Genomic DNA, 17,324 nt, shown 5'->3' with positions numbered 1-17,324 from the left:
AACTGCAGTGTGTTTTCGCTTCGAAGCCAAGAGAACCTCTTCACTCCACAAGCCACTCATACTGAGTTATCTCTTTGAGACGAGCATCCTCTCCAGTGTTGGTGTGACGGCGGTACCCAGCGAGATTCTACATTGCGAGATTCTCCATCTGCCAGACTTTGTGTTTCTCCCTGGTCGCCTCAGCGCTGCAGAGTGAATTTCCTCTCTACTGAAATAGCTGCACGTGGCACGTCTTTTTAAAGATGGTTCGCCCGTGTTCTTCTGGGTGCGGTCGATTTCTCTCCTCTTATGATGGGCATGAGCGCTGCTTTGTGTGTCTGGGCTTTGAACACGCTAGAGCAGCGCTCGCGGATGACTCATGTTCCTTCTGTGGGAACATGACCATCGCGACACTGAGATCGAGACTCAATGATCTTACTGTGAGAGTCTCCGCGTCTGTTACCCGATCTGCTTCCTCTTCCAGAGGGAGCTCTTCGGCTCTCAGACAGGGTGATCTGATGGTGACGGTGTGGAACAAAAACCCGACGCTTCCTCGGTCAGGTGATGGCCATTAACGTGGTCCAGGAGCGTCATCTCTGGCTCAACCTGGCTGATGTGCGGGACACCGAGCAGACTCGTCTGCTTGACGCCCCCCTCTCCCAGGCTGGCCTCTTCGGCGCTGCGGTTGAGGACTTCACCCAGCAGTTCTCGACCGCTCAGAAGCGGACTGAGGCTATCAAACATATTCTGCCCCGACGGCCAGCTGCTGCCTCCACCCAGCCGTCAGCACAGACGCCTCAGCCTTCTCGCCGCCGAGGGCGCAATCCTGCGGCTCCCCTCCCTCCCGCACGGCCACAGCAGCAGCCTTCACCCGGGCCGCGTCGTGGAGGAAGGCGCCACAGCCCCCTCAGGCCCCGCGCCCCACTAAACGCCAGGCCAAGCGGCGTTCCTGAGATGGGCTGCTCAGTGTTGGCATCGAGTCTTTCCCAGGAGGCGGTAGCAGGCCCCCTCCTTCCCCCGGTGGAGGTCCGGGGGAGAATCTTTTGTTCTCAGCTCCCCGCTGCTCACCCACGGGTGGGCAGCACCCTGATTTGTTTAAAGAAAGACTTGACACCATCACTGAGCACACAGAGCAAAATGAAAGTGTGTTACGCCCCCGGGCCTCGCCACTCTCATTCTCCTCTGTCTCTGAGGGCGCGGAAGGAAGCGGCTGTCGTCTCCGGACCACGCTGCTCCCTTCCCCCTCTATCGCCAGACCCCCGGCAGAGCAGACCCCCGTGGAACTCTGGTCTTTCCCTGGTCTCCTCTGTCGGGGAGCGGAGCTTGATTCTGCACACACGGGGGTTAACTCCTCCGCGTCTGCAGGTCTCTCCACCCCGCTGACCCTCCATGCAAAATATTTTAAAAAATATTAATTTGCCCCATGCAGAGGATCTCTTTTCTCGGTATGGAGATAGACTCGGCCGCCATGTCGGCGCAGCTCACGAACGAGCGCGCACACTCACTGCTGGCTTGTCTTCGACAGTTCGAGGGCAAGAGTGCGGTCCCACTGAAACTTTTTCAGAGGCTCCTGGGGCATATGGCATCCGCAGCCGCGGCAACGCCGCTCGGACTACTTCATATGAGACCACTTCAGCGGTGGCTTCGCGATCGAGTCCCGAGGTGGGCATGGCATCGCGGTACGCTCAGAGTTCCAGTAACTCCGACCTGCCGTCAGACCTTCCCGTGGACGAACCTCAGCTTCTTGCGGACCGGTGTCCCTCTGCAGTGAGTTTCCAGGCATGTTGTTGTCTCCACAGATGCATCTGCCATGGGTTGGGGAGCCATGTGCAATGGTCATGCAGCCGCGGGTTCCTGGACAGGACCCCAGCACCTCAAGCACATTAATTGCCTCGAGTTTCTGGCAGTACGCCTTGCCCTGCACCGCTTCCGAGCGCTGCTCAGGGGTCAACACGCACTAGTCCGCTCAGACAATACCGCTACAGTAGCGTATATCAACCGTCAGGGTGGTCTACGCTCACGTCGGATGTCGCAACTCGAACACCACCTCCTATTATGGAGTCAGAAGCACCTGAGGACCATTCGTGCTGTTTACATCCGACGAGCTGTCGTAGTTCCGTCCAGTCTCTGGTGAATGGCCACTCCATCCCCAGTCGGTCCAGCTGATATGGGACCAGTTCAGGGACGCGCATATAGATCTGTTCGCTTCCCACGACTCATCCCATTGCGCCCTGTTTTACTCGCTGACCGAGGGCACACTCGGCACAGACGCCTTGGTGCACAGCTGGCCACGAGGCCCACGCAAGTATGTGTTTCCCCCAGTGAGCCTTCTCCCACGTACTCTGTGCAAGATCAAGGAGGACGAGGATCAGGTCTTGCTGGTAGCCCCATATTGGCCCACCAAGACCTGGTTCTCTGAACTGGTACTCCTCGCGACAGCACCTCCTTGGCCTATTCCTCTGAGGAAGGACCTCCTCTCTCAGAGACGGGGCACCCTGTGGCACCCTCGTCCAGATCTGTGGAGGCTACACGTGTGGCTCCTGGATGGGACGAGGCAGGTTTGAGTACCCTGCCACTTGCGGTGGCGGCTACCATCACTTCCGCTAGAGTGTCGTCCACGAGACACGTCTATGCATTGAAGTGGAACCTCTTCGTCAACTGGTGCTCTTCTCGCTGAGAAGACCCCCGGAGATGCTCGATCAGTGTCGTGCTTTCCTTCCTGCAAGAAGGGTTGGAGCGAAGGCTGTCTCCCTCCACCCTGAAAGTTTATGTGTCTGCAATTGCCGCATTTCATGAAGCAGTCGAAGGTAAGTCGTTGGGGAAGCACGATCTGATCATCAGGTTCCTGAAGGGAGCGAGGAGACTGAATCCTCATCGCCCTCCTCTCGTACCCTATTGGGACCTCTCAGTGGTTTTAAATGCCCTGCAGAGGCCTCCCTTCGAGCCTCTGCAATCAGTTGAGATTAAGTTCCTGTCAATGAAGACAGTGCTCCTGGTTGCACTGGCCTCCATCAAGAGGGTAGGGGACCTGCACGCATTCTCCGTTGACGAAGCGTGCCTGGAATTCGGGCCGGCCTACTCTCACATGATCCTGAGACCCCGGCCTGGATATGTGCCCAAGGTTCCCACCACTCCCTTCCGGGACCAGGTGGTGAACCTGCAAGCGCTGCCCCTGCCCACTGGAAGACAGCTGTGAAGGTAGCGTGATTACACAGGGGACCCCCATTCTCCGTCATCCGATGGAACTCGGAGTGACTACGAAAGGGAACGTCTCGGTTACGTATGTAACCCTCGTTCCCTGAGTAGGGAACGGAGACGTTACGTCTACCTGCCACTTCTGCTGTACCGCTGGGTAGACGCCTGAGTTCAGTCTCGGCTCCTCAGCGAAGACATACTGCGGTTGCGTCTGCTTCCTCCTTTTATACCCACGAGGTGGGGCGGAGATACGCTATGCAAATTCCGCAGACCCAAGGCATTTTCACGCCATTGGCTCGTTTTTTAATACTCGAAGAGGATTGGCTTTCTATGTGAAACCCCCATTCTCCATCATCCGACGTAACATCTCCGTTCCCTACTCAGGGAACGAGGGTTACATACGTAACAGAGACGTTTTCTAAGTATACTTGGCTTGTATTATTTTTGTTGAGTAGCCTATTAAATATTTTTCACATAGTTTTACACACTGTTTTGTAAACTTATATACAGTAGTTTGAAAATATTGATTTAATCAGATGTACACCTTTCTGAACATTAAATGGTGCCCATTTGCTCTGCAATACCACTCCATATCAGTTCTCTTTTATCAAGGTGTTTGTAGTCCCTGTCGCGTTTGTCATATAGTTCTTTATGTTCTAGCACCAACGAGAACAGCAGCTCTACATTCATCTAGCCTTGCATCTTCCTCGTTTTAATTCTTCCTGGCTGTGTGGACGGTGAGGCGTGGATCTTCTTTGCCGTTACGTATGTGTGCTCGGCAAGACCGTTTTAAATTTGAGCGCCCCAAAGTTGTGTTTTACTGTAACTTCAGAGGCTCCAGACATACGCTTTTACGCGTGCCGTTTTTACGCGTCAGTGTGCACACTCACATTGGCGCCCATTGTTTAGTCATGAGGTGTTAAATGTCGGTGAATATCGCGCGCGAAATTCGTCCCAGTGTGAACAAGCCTTTAGTTGGTCAGAACAAAAGTGGATGTTACTTGTTCTGATGACATTTTCTGGTGAAAATTATTATGTTGGTCATACTTCCAAAAAGTATAATCTGTGATTCCGAATGACAGCATCCACACCGCTGTGATGTCTGACGTACGGTGCACTCACCTCAAACATTGGATTCATCCGCTCTGTGCTGTGACAAGTCACAACCCATGTAAAGTCGCTAATTCCATGAATAACTGTAATTGCAGATTTCGGAAAGAGATAGCGACAAAGAGGAAAAACTACAGACTGCAGCTTTAAAATAACAGCATGCACAAAAGCAAAATATCAATCAATCAATCATCAAACAATCAATCAATCACTGTGAAGTATGTTCATGCTTCTCCGAAGTTATCCTCTTGCATCCTCTTGGCACTTTTTTGCTCCTGAATGCTACACACTCAGAAATTATGTTTAAGTCATTTAACATTAGTATAAAACTAATAAAAGTTGTAATAATCTGTACAGCTAATCTGTACAGAGTCCTCTTGCTAACAGGTCTGTGGGGGAACATCAGAATACTCCCCTGTAACACCTCTTGTTCACACTCTACTGGCATCCCTGATGCTATAACTGTATTTGCTTACTGTTCACTAATGTTTCATATTCACATCTATATATATATTGTTTTATTTTCTGCATTTACCAATAAATATTTAATGACATGTTTAGGATAATTATAATAGCATCTATGTGGTGTCATGATGTTGATTTTAGATGTAATTTAAAATTTAGTTAGCACTGCATTATTATCATTGACCACAAGATGGCGAGATATATCAAACTAGAGAGATGGAATGGCGGGCTGGAGTAGCTCAGTCTAATAGAAAGACATTTGGTCAAGTTTAGCCATTCTCAACATGCTACATGTTAATTTGATAAATATTAAATTCAATCATGACATGTGGAGATGTGCTGTATCAGCTCAGATGTCTTAAAACCTTTACACAGGACTGAGATGGCTTAATGTAAGCTAAAGTCCCTTATATGATATCTGTATTTCACTAGTGAAAATAAAAAGATACCAAAATGTATTTCAAATACATTAATTTCATACTAAGTATACTACAAATCCTTTAAGATATTTACTGACATATAGCTTGAGATTTGCTGATATACATATTATAATTAAACTTTATTTGGAGTATTTCTTTATTGCACAATGCACATTTATTAATATTATGCCTAAAATGTTTTTATTAGTAAGGATCTCTATCTTAAAATGCAATATATTTAAATTTGAGTAGTTTGCATTAGTTCCATTTTAGTTCCATCAAAAATAGCGATCTTTAATTGGACCTCAGCACTATTTCTGGTTAAGTACAAAATGAGTTGTTCCAATTTGACAGACTTTAAGTAAACCAATTTAGTATACCAAAAGTACAATTGCATGGTATTTATAGTTAGTACATTAATATGTAAAGGTATTTGTAGTATACTTAGCATAAAATAAATATATTTTAAATAAGTTTTGGTGTAATTGGGTGTTCATCATCCCTCAGAAATTATTGTTTTGTCATGATTTACTTTCATTATGTAGTTGGAAACCAATGCATTGACTTCTTTGGAACATAATGAAGATATCTGAGGGATGACTCACACATTTTTTCCAATCCATGTATTTTTTTCAAAGTTGTAAATAAAAACAAGGATAATTTGAGTATTTTTTCAAGAAAATACTAGTCCAGTCTTTCTATTTCAAACTTACATGTTTAATTAAATGTGTCACTTGCTGTTTCTTTGTAATTATAAAATGTACTTACAATTTCAGAGGGAAAGTTGTTTCAAAGTAAATCCTTCAACATTTTTGTTCAGTTTAGTCAGTGGTGTTTGGTTTCAAACCTTTTACAAAATATATAATTTCATGTTAAGCATTTCCTATGGGATGTTTTACACCCTTCTTCAGAAATAAACACCTAAGACTAAAACATCAGCTTTTCAGTTCAATCTAGTTTCAGCCCTTTTGTAAAGCTGTATATTATGGCAGATTCATACATCAGTCTGCTCTGAAATGTACGTGCCCCTGAAACTGCTCAGATCAGCCTTAAATGATCAGGGATCTTGTTGAAATAAACTTGAGCCATTTCTAACACTGGGATTACAATAATGATACAACCAATTTAATTTGACTTGACCATTTGGGAATAAAAAAGAAAATCAGGTTAATATCCATCAAATTATGGTACAAAAGATAAACAATAACATTATGTGTTCAGTTTGTTAATTGGTTATGTGTGCATTAAGATAATGTAAAGCTGTAGTATGTGTTCATGACTGAGACAGGAACAGAGACTGAAGGAGGGGGCTTTGCACTTGTTTTTGTCCTTTGCAAATATGCTTTTAGATTCAACCACCGCAACATGACATGAAATTTTGGGTAATTGCTGTTTGTTTATTGGGTGTAGTAATGGCTGCGTTTACACCGTGTCCTTGTGTAGCCCAAAGTGCTTCATAATTGGAGCTCTTTGACAACAGGAGTGCTGAGACGACACTATCTGAGTGGACACTGTCAGCACACACTGTTTTCCATACAATACACCTCTACAATCATGTTTACTCTTCAGAAACGGCCTATGATTCCTCTCTCTAATCTAAACATCCAGTAAATATACCTTTTGGCACATTAGAACTAGTCAACTGATTTACCGGTGAAGAAGACAATTGATTTAAATGAAGCACAAATAATTGTAGAGTGACATGCACAGATGAAGAAATCCGTCTGAGACATAGACTAGTTCTGCTGTAAATGTTCACCAGCATGAGAAAGATCCATCCCTGTCTTCTTGTCAAACATGTCTTAACCTAACAAAATGTTAATCTCAAGTTTAAAATTTAAATAAATTCTGTGGTAGGGTGCACATAACGTCTCCATTCCCTCCTTCAGGGAACGGGGTTACATTCGTAACCTAGACGTTCCCATTCAGTCAGTTACGTTCGACGTTACGTTGAACTGATGTCATGGGATACCTATGGAACGTGGCATGTACAGCCACTGAACTATGTTAAGAGTGTCAGAGAGGCAGATGCTGGCAAGTGTCTGACTGCCGAAGGATTCTGGAGGAACTCGATTCAGCGTTCACCAAATGGGGAACTCTCCTGACTTTATTCGACTATTCCTTTTCTTCCTTGTTGGCCTGAAAGAAGACTTCCATAGATTTCCACGACGCATGCGCGAGAACTGAACTGAAGTAGTTGAAGGAGATCGCAATTCTCGCGCATGTGTAACGGAGTGTAAAATGTTAAATTTCTGCATAAATGGGGACAGCGCCATCTGGCTGATGCATGATGGCATTTAGTGTACGGAATAGGGACCGCCCACAGCAGAGATAATGAGACATGCTGTGGGTAAGTTGCACTTTTCGAGCAGTCGGAGAATTATCAGTTAAAAGTGTCCAAAACACATAAAAAACTACTTCACTGTGAATTGATCTTGCAATGAACTTGTTTGTTAACTTTTGATATGTGTTTGGCGTCGAGTGTGTCACTTTATATCGAGTTATTTTGACTTTGTAATGCGTGGCACAATCGTAATTAATCTGTGCATTCATTGTCTTGTGTTTTATGTAGAACTGATTCTTTCTCCATAAAGTGAAACCCCTATTTCCACATTTATATCTCCATTGTGCAGGTAATGTGTATAAAATATGTTGTTATAATCTGTTTAATTGATTAATTGTTTTATTCATGTAGTATTCTGTATATTCGCCACTAGGTGGGAATGTTTCTCTTTACATTTATTTTAATTGATATGTTCATCATTTCATTGAGTTGATTTGTGATTAATTGACTGAAAATGTCCCAGTCTGCAAAATTGTACTCACTATACGATCACAACGCAAAGATTAGAAAAGAAAGAGCACTGTTTTAAATAAACAGAGCAGAGATAATGAGACATGCTGTGGAACTGATTCTTTCTCCATAAAGTGAAACCCCTATTTCCACATTTATATCTCCATTGTGCAGCTCCACCCAGCAGAAAGACCGCCCAGGCAAGACCGTCACATTGGTGCCGTGACCCGGATGAGAGTGAGGTTTAGGGGGGTGAGTGTAACGGAGGCCAGCTAGTAGTTGCTGTGTGAGTAAACCTCACTCCCCGATCTCAATAGGCGCTCTAGCGACAGACGCTAGGGGCGTCTGTCGTTTCATGATTATTAATGTATGTTAATAAAATATTTCTTTAAATTGATTGACACGCCCAGGGATTGGTGATTTTAGTGTGCAACTGTGCATGACAAATTGTAATAAAATTACTTTTAACACCACCTACTATGTGGCCTTTTTACCCTAAACTGATCATATTTTTTAAACTCTAAGTAAATTCAGTAAAAAAAAAAAGGATTTCTCTAAGTAAATAAAAGTAAATTAGGTAATCAACCCTCACTGGTCTCGGTCTCGACTCGGACTCAACTCTCTATGGACTCGGTCTTGAATCGGACTCGACTCTCTCTGGTCTTGGTCACGACTCGGACTCGAGTGAGGTGGTCTCGACTACAACACTGGTTGGTACAGCATGGGGGGTGAGTAATTAATGACTTAATTTTCATTTTTGGGTGAACTAACCCTTTGATAGTAGTGTCTAGAGTGTAAATAACTACCTATTGGTTGTTCATTAATGACAGAACATCATTCTAAAGTGTGACAAAATTATGTGTCTCTTTAAATGATTCATCCTTGATCAAATATTTTTTGATAATGTTCAAATTTCATAAAATACCTGAAAATATGAATATGATTTTCAATATGATTTTATGATTTTCCCTCATTGAGCGATGGCTTCCTTTTTTTTCTCAACATCCTGTTCAATTTCAAGTTTTAACTTGGAGTTATAGTAACTGTATAATTGATAAAGTTGAAGAGCAGGAATGAAACTCAAAAATTAAATGAAAATGAAACACAACCATAGCTACTGTATTTTTTTTTTTTTTAAGTACCAGAGTTCAACAGGTGTATCATAACCAGCTCTGTGCTCCAGATGGTCACATTTATGCCAATTTGTCTCATAAGTGTCAACAGCTGCTGATCAGCTTCAATCAATGACGGTTAGTGTTTCATTTGCACGTCTAAATCAGCTCATTTATTTGCCTAATACGGAAGCTTTGCCTGCTTGACACCACTGAAGTGATCAGATTTTCCCATCTGTCCTCAGGTGTGTGTCTGCGTTTGTCTCCGGTTGGCTCACCAGCGCTCGTCCTCAGCCGGGAAATCTCCCTCAGATTGAGGCTGTCGCACATAATCAGAAAGCAGGATTCGGGAACACGCAAGTCATCTCGATAAAGGCCAAAACAATTATTTACCCATAAGTTCACCGGGGCCTCTGCTTTTACCTTTATTAAGTGCTAGATGATTTGTTATGTAATATTCTGAACTTTCCTTCTGAGGTTTTATTGACCGGCAAAACGTCTCAGAAAATATGCCAGCCAGAAAAATGTATTGTTTATCAACAGTCAGAGACTCACTGTTTCGTTTCTATGAACGCAAATGATTCAAACTTCTTAAAATCACCATCAATGAGCAGAATTTGACATTTTTGCAGTAAGATATTTATTCTAAAAGATTTATCCTTGCATTATTATCATCATTATTATTATTTTTAAATGCATGTGTCTCAAAATCTTTAATCAAAATACCATATATCCTCCCTCTTGCAGTGACATATCTTCTCTGATGATGTGTTTATTGGCGCAATAACAGGATAACATGTCACTCACATGAGATAGCAAACCAAATCCATCCAACCAGTTACCCACGGACAAAATCAAGTCCAGCCCTACAGTTGTTCTTGTTCCAGAAGCCTTATGTGTCACAATAGGGAAGAAAAAATATAACATTCTCTTTCCTAGTCACTCCGAGTTACATCGGATGACGGAGAATGGGGACAACTTCCATTCCAATCAATGCTGACTTTAATGTGCACAAGTTTCACTACAGCAGAAGAGGTCTTTCCTGTTATGCAGTATCTTATAACAGCTGCATCACTTTTGCATGCAGTATTTTAGCTCAAAAACATGCGCCTTATCACGACCACCAGAAACTATTTGAATTAAAGTGTGTAGACCATGTTTTTTGAATGCTTGATCTTTAATCTTTGTAATAATTATGATTGGTTTTTGCTTGGTGCAATGCCGAAAAGTTGCTGTGTCCGTGGCGTTTTACACCTCTAATAAGTAAAAAAAAAAAAAAAAAAATCTGAAGTTTTATATCCTGCCAAATAAACAGACGGAACATATGTTACAGTATGGTTGAATCCTGTTAAAGGGTTAGTTCACCCAAAAATGAAAATGAAGTCATTTATTACTCACCCCCATGCTGTACCAACACCGTAAGACCTTCGTTCGTCTTCGGAACTAAAATGAAGATAGTTTTTATTAAATTTGAGAGGTGGATCACTGTTACATAGGGATCGAAACTTGATGGCCCAGAAAGTCAATGAAGAAAATGTTTAAATATTCCAATAATATTTATTTAAACATTATAATATTTAAACATTTTTCTTCAATGACTTTCTGGGCCGTCAAGTTTCAATCCCTTAGGCATCCTATGTAGCAGTCAAATTTAATCAAAAATATCTTCATTTGTGTTCCGAAGATGAATGAAGGTCTTACTGGTACAGCATGGGGGTGAATAATTAATGACTTAATGTTCATTTTTGGTGAACTATCCCTTTAAGTTGTGACCTTACATCAGATGTGAAGCCTGTGCAATGTCCATTACAATAAAACATTTGGGTAAGCATGTCAATTAACTCTCATTCGATTATTCGTCGACTGCATGCTTGATATCTGCTAAAACTTTATTTTGATGGTCCCCCCAACAGATATTCTACTAAGTAACTTGGCAACTACAAGTCAACTTATTCTCCTAACCCGACCCTTGCACAACCTAACAGTTCACTGACAGTCTAATACAGTCTACCAAGACTCTATTAGAGAGTTAGTTGACATGTACTTACAAAGTTACTTAAATATTTAGTTGAGTGTCTAAAGTGGACTATCGAAATAAAGTGTAACCAACATTTCCACATGATGCTGGTTATTATTGTTAAGATTTCAATTTCATTGCTTGTAATGCAGGGGCGGAGTGGGACCAAAAAATCTACCAGGAAATCTAATTTCGTAGACCACCGGCCCTCATTGCCGGCAGGAATTTAATATAGCATTTACAGTTTTACTGATTTAAAAGGAACTTTGTTTTACTATGATGGAGTAAAGTTCATAAATGGTCGTTCTTTCCCATAGGAATTTGTAAAACTATGTTGGGTAGACTCTGTGCCTCTAGGGGGATTCGGGGGCATGCTCCCCCTCTAGAAAATATTGTACATTTTAAGGTTAAATGCATCAATCTCGTGATCTCTGAGAGATCAAAATTAAGAGCTTCAACCCATGAACTGCTCGTTGAACAAAGAAAAAGCATTGGTTTTTACCAGGACAATAAAGAGGGCTCAAACATCTTTTTAGTTATGAGAGTCTCAGTCTAAAATCCCGGATGTGTTCTTGACACGCCCATTTTACCAAGAATGCATCGGTTGGTAACTTTCGGTATTCGAGGAAGTAGAGGCAGGTCAATACAGTAATTATTTTTTCTTCAATTTCGTACTCTATTTCATCACTAAATTCACTTCTGAGAACGTTTGATGTGAAAAATCAACTGTGTAGATTTCAAATATTGGCATTTTTTACGAAAATTTATGGAGAATTGAAAATGTGCTCAAACTTTTCGGAAGTGAGAATCTCCATAAGCACCTGCGGGTGTTAAGTTAGCTAGCGAGCCAACCGGCTAGTCTGCTCACACAGAATCGTTTTACCCCACAGTCAAAAGACCATTGCAGCCTAGCAGTTATCGTCAATTTCTTTTCTGTAGTCAATGTGCTGTGTCAGTTTTTATTTCTGTTTTGCTTTTTCTTGTTCTCTCTTGTTGTTTTGTTGTGTCTGTTCCTGTCCTCCATCCTGATCCATCCTGGATGCTGCTATCAAGCCTATTCCTCTAACCCTACCCCAGACCTAAACCTACCCATAACCGAAGCATGTTATATTGACGTTAAAGGGTGCCATCATGTGCATTGGATGTATACGCATTGTCAAAAGCGTCTGGATATGACGCCTTGGGATGAGAATGCGTTGCTCATTACCATGAAGTTGAGGTACTTTCAAATTTGTGATTGACGCTCTCGTCACTCAAAATGCAACACCGATGGATTTGACGCTCCTTGCAGCTGAGAAAAGCCCAAATTAATGACTTTTGGTAACTTTTGGAAGCTCAAGTCGGCAGAGGTGTGTCCGCACAGTTACAGCTAAGCCAACCATGGTACTGGACTCCAGCAGTTTGTGAAGTGGAATTGATTGGATGGATGTGGTTTCCTATTGGTCAGTCTCATGTGAGTGACAGGTTGTCCTGCCCTCGTAAACAAATCATCAGAGAAAATAGACAAAATATCTTGCTGCAAGAGGTAATAGGAAGTTATTTTGATTACACCTGAATTAAAAAAATATATGTGCAAGAATAACTAATTTATAATAAACATTGCAATATTCCATAAAAAATATATGTTTTTTTGTTTGTTTGTTTGTTTGTTTTTTTGTGTGTTTGTTTTTTTGGATTTTGTGGTGACTTTAACATCATGTTTAGGGTCCATGTTTGTAATATTATATTATGTCAGAATATATTTAGTCAGGAATTTAATCACCAAAAATATAAGCTTATACCACAGATGTTCTACAGCCTGTGAGAGACAGTTTTAGAAAATCACGTTGCTGATAATAACACATTTAAGTTTGAAGTGAACCTTGACATCTAATGGTATTGTCAAACTTGGTTCAATACAAGTTAAATGTTATTGACAACATGTCGATAACATGCTGTCCATTACCATGGACAAAAATTTTGTACAGGCTAAAATGATGTTTACATCAATGCTCTTTCAATATAACTCAGTTCCAGTTACAGTTGCATTTACTTTTGTATCTGTTGCCATTTATTTACAGACTGACACAAATGTTGTCCTGTGGTCACGTACTCCGGCACTGTAGGAAGAGTTGGTTTTGAATCTGTTATATTCCTCTATGTGGCATAATAATATCTAGTTCCTGCCTTTGTGTTAAAGGTCTAGAACATTTCACAACAATAGATAAATAGATAGGAGACCAATTTGTTTGAGGTATTTTTATACATTTGTCATTTCAAAATAAAATAATTGGCAATGAAAATATTTAAGATTTGTTTATAGATTCTGACATGATGTTGTTGCAGTATTGTGTAGTTTTGGGACTCTGTTTTACGTATCTATACCCAGCTAACAAAAACTTGATAATTTTGCCAACGATATGGGAACAGTTCTTTTGAATTTTCTGAAACAAGTAGTGACAAGATATTTTTTTCAAAGAAACTTATATTTTAGCTCTGCATAGAGTAGAATAAAATGTCCTAAATTGAATTTATTTCAGTAGAAACTTGACACTGGTTTTGTCCATGTCATTGCCTATTGTGTGATACAGTATGTCCTCAGCATGAAATCAGCACTTTCTCATCCACAAATATTGACTCCAAAGCAGTGACGTGTTTGTGTTGAGAAACAATCAAGTCCCTTCTATTTTTTTCCCCATTTTTCTTCTTCTTTTTTTTTACATAAACACTCTTTATTATCAATTCAGTAGTTGACAAATTTCAGCAGGCACTGAAATCATTAAATTTAAAGACTATATTCGTAATAAACTTTCAGTAAATAAATCTCCACTAGTATAGTTGTGGATGACAACATTCAGTGAGACAAAAATCCCATAAATGCCACTGTGTTTTGTCGTTTGGAAGATTCCCACAGCATTGAGTAATTGCATTGTCAACAGCATTGAGACAAAGATGTGTATGCAAATAGCCCACAAAAGGAATCGTGAATTGGCACATAGCATGTTGTTGCATGCAGATTAATTTTTCTGCAGTTCTGCAAACATGGATCGGTTGTTAGCCCCTTAAACAGATTTAGTGACCAATGCAATCTAAAGTCTTCTGTGAAGAGAGCTCTTCTCTGGGACGTCATATGCATCAAATGTGCATCTGATTGATACTGTAAGCAAGCATAAAACTTGTGGTCAACCTGAACATAAATGCATTTGCATTTCTTAGACACAAAGAGGATAGATTTATTTTTTCAATAGCACTATTTACACTTTTCTAAATTTAAGTGTTGCTAAAGATGTATTTTGTACAGTTTTTGACACTTCAATCACAATTATCAATAAGGCTCAGTTGTACTCTGATCACAAAAATGAATGAATAAATTAACAATATAATTCAGTGGGGACAACATCAGATATCATAACAGTCATCGTATAGTGAAGAGTAAAACTTGATACTGACAGAATGTCAACCACATTGTGATCGAAGTCACGAAACAGCCACATCCGACTATGCGAGAAAGAAACAACTAGTAATACGCTTCTGTTGGCACTGACACGCATGGCTTTCATCAAGTCGAGTCCTCCGGTGCCTTCGTAACCTCCATGTAGAGCGCCGCTTAAACCACCAGCCAGTGTTGAAGCTGAAAGAAACAAATCATGTTCATATAGAGCTTTTCCAGCCCGTTCTCATCCTTTAACGTCATATAGAACGCTATATGCAAAAACGGCGCTATACTACGCACATGGCACCCTTTATCGTTAATATAACACGCGAACCCAAGACGTCCTTTTGCGTGAATATGACACGCACACCCTACCCCACACCTAAACTTAGCCCTCACAGCACGTGTTATATTAACGATAACTGGTGCCATGTGCGTAGTATAGCGCCGTTTTGTCATATAGCGTTCTATATGACGTTAAAGGATGAGAATGCGTTGGCTTTTCACAACATGCATTGCTTTACAGAAATTATGCGCTCTAAGGGATCTTTTACATTACACCATTTTCAACTAAAAACTAAAAACGGTAACACTTTATAATAACTGCATGCTATTAATCATTAGTTAAGCATGAGTAAACAGTTAATTCATCATTTGTAAAAAATTAATAGACCTTAATAAGCAATTTATAAATATAAATGCTTTTTTCTTGATTTATAAGCATATCTATAATGCGTTTAATAATTGTATCTTCATACTTTGTTAATGATCAATTAATAATTTCTAAATGAAGTATAGCATTATTTACAAACCAGTTGTTTAAGAGTTGTCAGTCATTCATAAGATCACTTAGAAAGTGTAAGTAAAAGTAAATGCAGGTAGTTATAAAACATTTAGTAGTGGTTAGTTAACTATTTTTGTGAGCTCATCTAAAGTGAGGACTATTCATGCTTTGTAAAGCATTTATAAAGGCGATTTAAAGGCTCATCAATCTTCTAAACAGTAAAAAGTAACAAACACAACGCAGTGATACAGAACATAGAAATATTTAACAGCCTTTAAAAATGCTTTACAAGGCATGACTAGTCCTCACTTTAGATGAGCTCACGAACATAGTAAACTGACCACTACTAAATGCTTTATAACTAACCAAATTAACCCTGAATTACAGCATTGATACATGTTAATAAAGCATTTATTAACACACTAAGTAACCATCACTATATGTCTGAATGATAAGCTGTATGAATGTACATTTAAATAGTTTATTAATCATTTACTTACACACTCTAAGTAATCTTATGAACCATTGACAACTCTCAAAGAACTGGTTCATAAAAATTGCAATTCTTCATTTAGAAATGATAAATTGATCATTAATAAAGGATGAAAATACAATTATTTAACAAATTATAGATACGCTTTTAAATTAAGAAGAAAACATTTATAGCTGTATTTATAAACTGCTTGTTAATGTCTATTAATGCTTTATGAATGATGAATTAATGGTTTACTCATACTTAACTAATTATTATTAGCGTGTAGTTATTATAAAGTGTTACCAAAACTTTTTATGTGTTTTGGTCATTCATTGTTTTGGTTTTTGGTCCCTATTTTCAAAAGCGTTTTGTTGGCCTGAAAATGAGTTACAAAGGGAAAGTTATTGAAAACTATACTGTTGTCGTCTCTGTGTAAAGTACAAAAATGTTAGTTTTTGAAAATGACATGCTTAATATGTATTCAGTCTATGCGTAATGTTTCTCTACAAAGTGACATTGCCAACTAATGGCCTGGTAGCAGAATACAGCATTATTTTTTGTAATTTTCGTGGATCCGTGTGAAGGCAAAAAGGTTACATATATGTAACTTTTACAAGTTAAATTATTGCATAATACTTTCATGTGTAACGTGTTTTAGGTTACACTTTATTTTAAGGTGACATATTTTAGTGAGTACAATGTAACTAAGTACATCTTAATTAACTTACTGTAGAGTTATGGTTATGGTTATAAGGTTATTTACTTGTAACTATGCATAATTTACTGTTAGTACTATAGTAATACTCACCCCGATCTCACAGGAATTCGTACGAATTTTACGAGGTGGCTAATTCGTAGCAATTCATAGGACCTCACTCGTACGAATTAGTACGATTTTGCTAAATCGTATGAATTCGTACAAATGACCTACCCCTTACCCTGCCCCTAAACCTAAAAATCACGTGGGTTTAGACAAATCGTACGAATTGATCGTACGAGTGAGGTCGTACAAAGTAGTATGAACTAGCCACTTTTTAATCACTCGTACGAATTCGTACGAATTGGTCGTGAGATAGGGTAGTAACACTATATTTATATCTACTAGTAAGATGTAACTTTGTCACCTTAAAATAAAGATACTTTTCTGGTGATAAGGTATGTTTACAAGCTGTGTAATTCATAAAATGTAATTAAAACTAAAAGTGAATTAAAACTTAATGAATTGATTACAACTAAATCCATAAAATCTCATAACGCGAACCCCTTATAAAGTTCTATATACGAAGCATCTGAAAGAACCCTTTAATGTTCTATTTACTGCTGAATCTATGCTTTTAAGAGTGTGAAAATGTTAACAGATGCATTCCTGAAGAGTTCTACTCTTATGGAGGAATATCAGTGAGGCTAGAACAATCACAGCATATCTGCACTGAGGATCGGACTGCCCTAAAAGTCATGTACTGTATCTGTGATAACGGTGCAGTAAAATGTCATGTTTAGCATAATTGAAAGTTCACCCATAAAATTTATGTAATCTTCCAAGTACACATGAAACAGCCGTC

The 17,324-nt window shown here is 40.0% G+C and overlaps 1 protein-coding gene across 1 annotated transcript in view; it reads right to left on the bottom strand.

Moving 5' to 3' along the window:
- Window positions 1–14,278: 14,278 nt before the first annotated feature.
- Window positions 14,279–17,324, bottom strand: part of slc6a3 (solute carrier family 6 member 3) — a 32,237-nt gene continuing 29,191 nt past the window's right edge. The window contains exon 15 of the mRNA XM_039655158.2: window positions 14,279–14,701. Coding sequence (XP_039511092.1) covers window positions 14,678–14,701 — 24 coding nt within the window. The 3' untranslated portion in view covers window positions 14,279–14,677. The remainder of the gene's footprint in view (window positions 14,702–17,324) is intronic.

This window comes from Pimephales promelas, chromosome 12, assembly GCF_988280905.1.
Source record: "Pimephales promelas chromosome 12, fPimPro1.hap1.1, whole genome shotgun sequence".
In the NCBI taxonomy this organism is placed as follows: Eukaryota; Metazoa; Chordata; class Actinopteri; order Cypriniformes; family Leuciscidae; genus Pimephales; species Pimephales promelas.
This window is presented reverse-complemented; position numbering and strand designations above follow the sequence as displayed.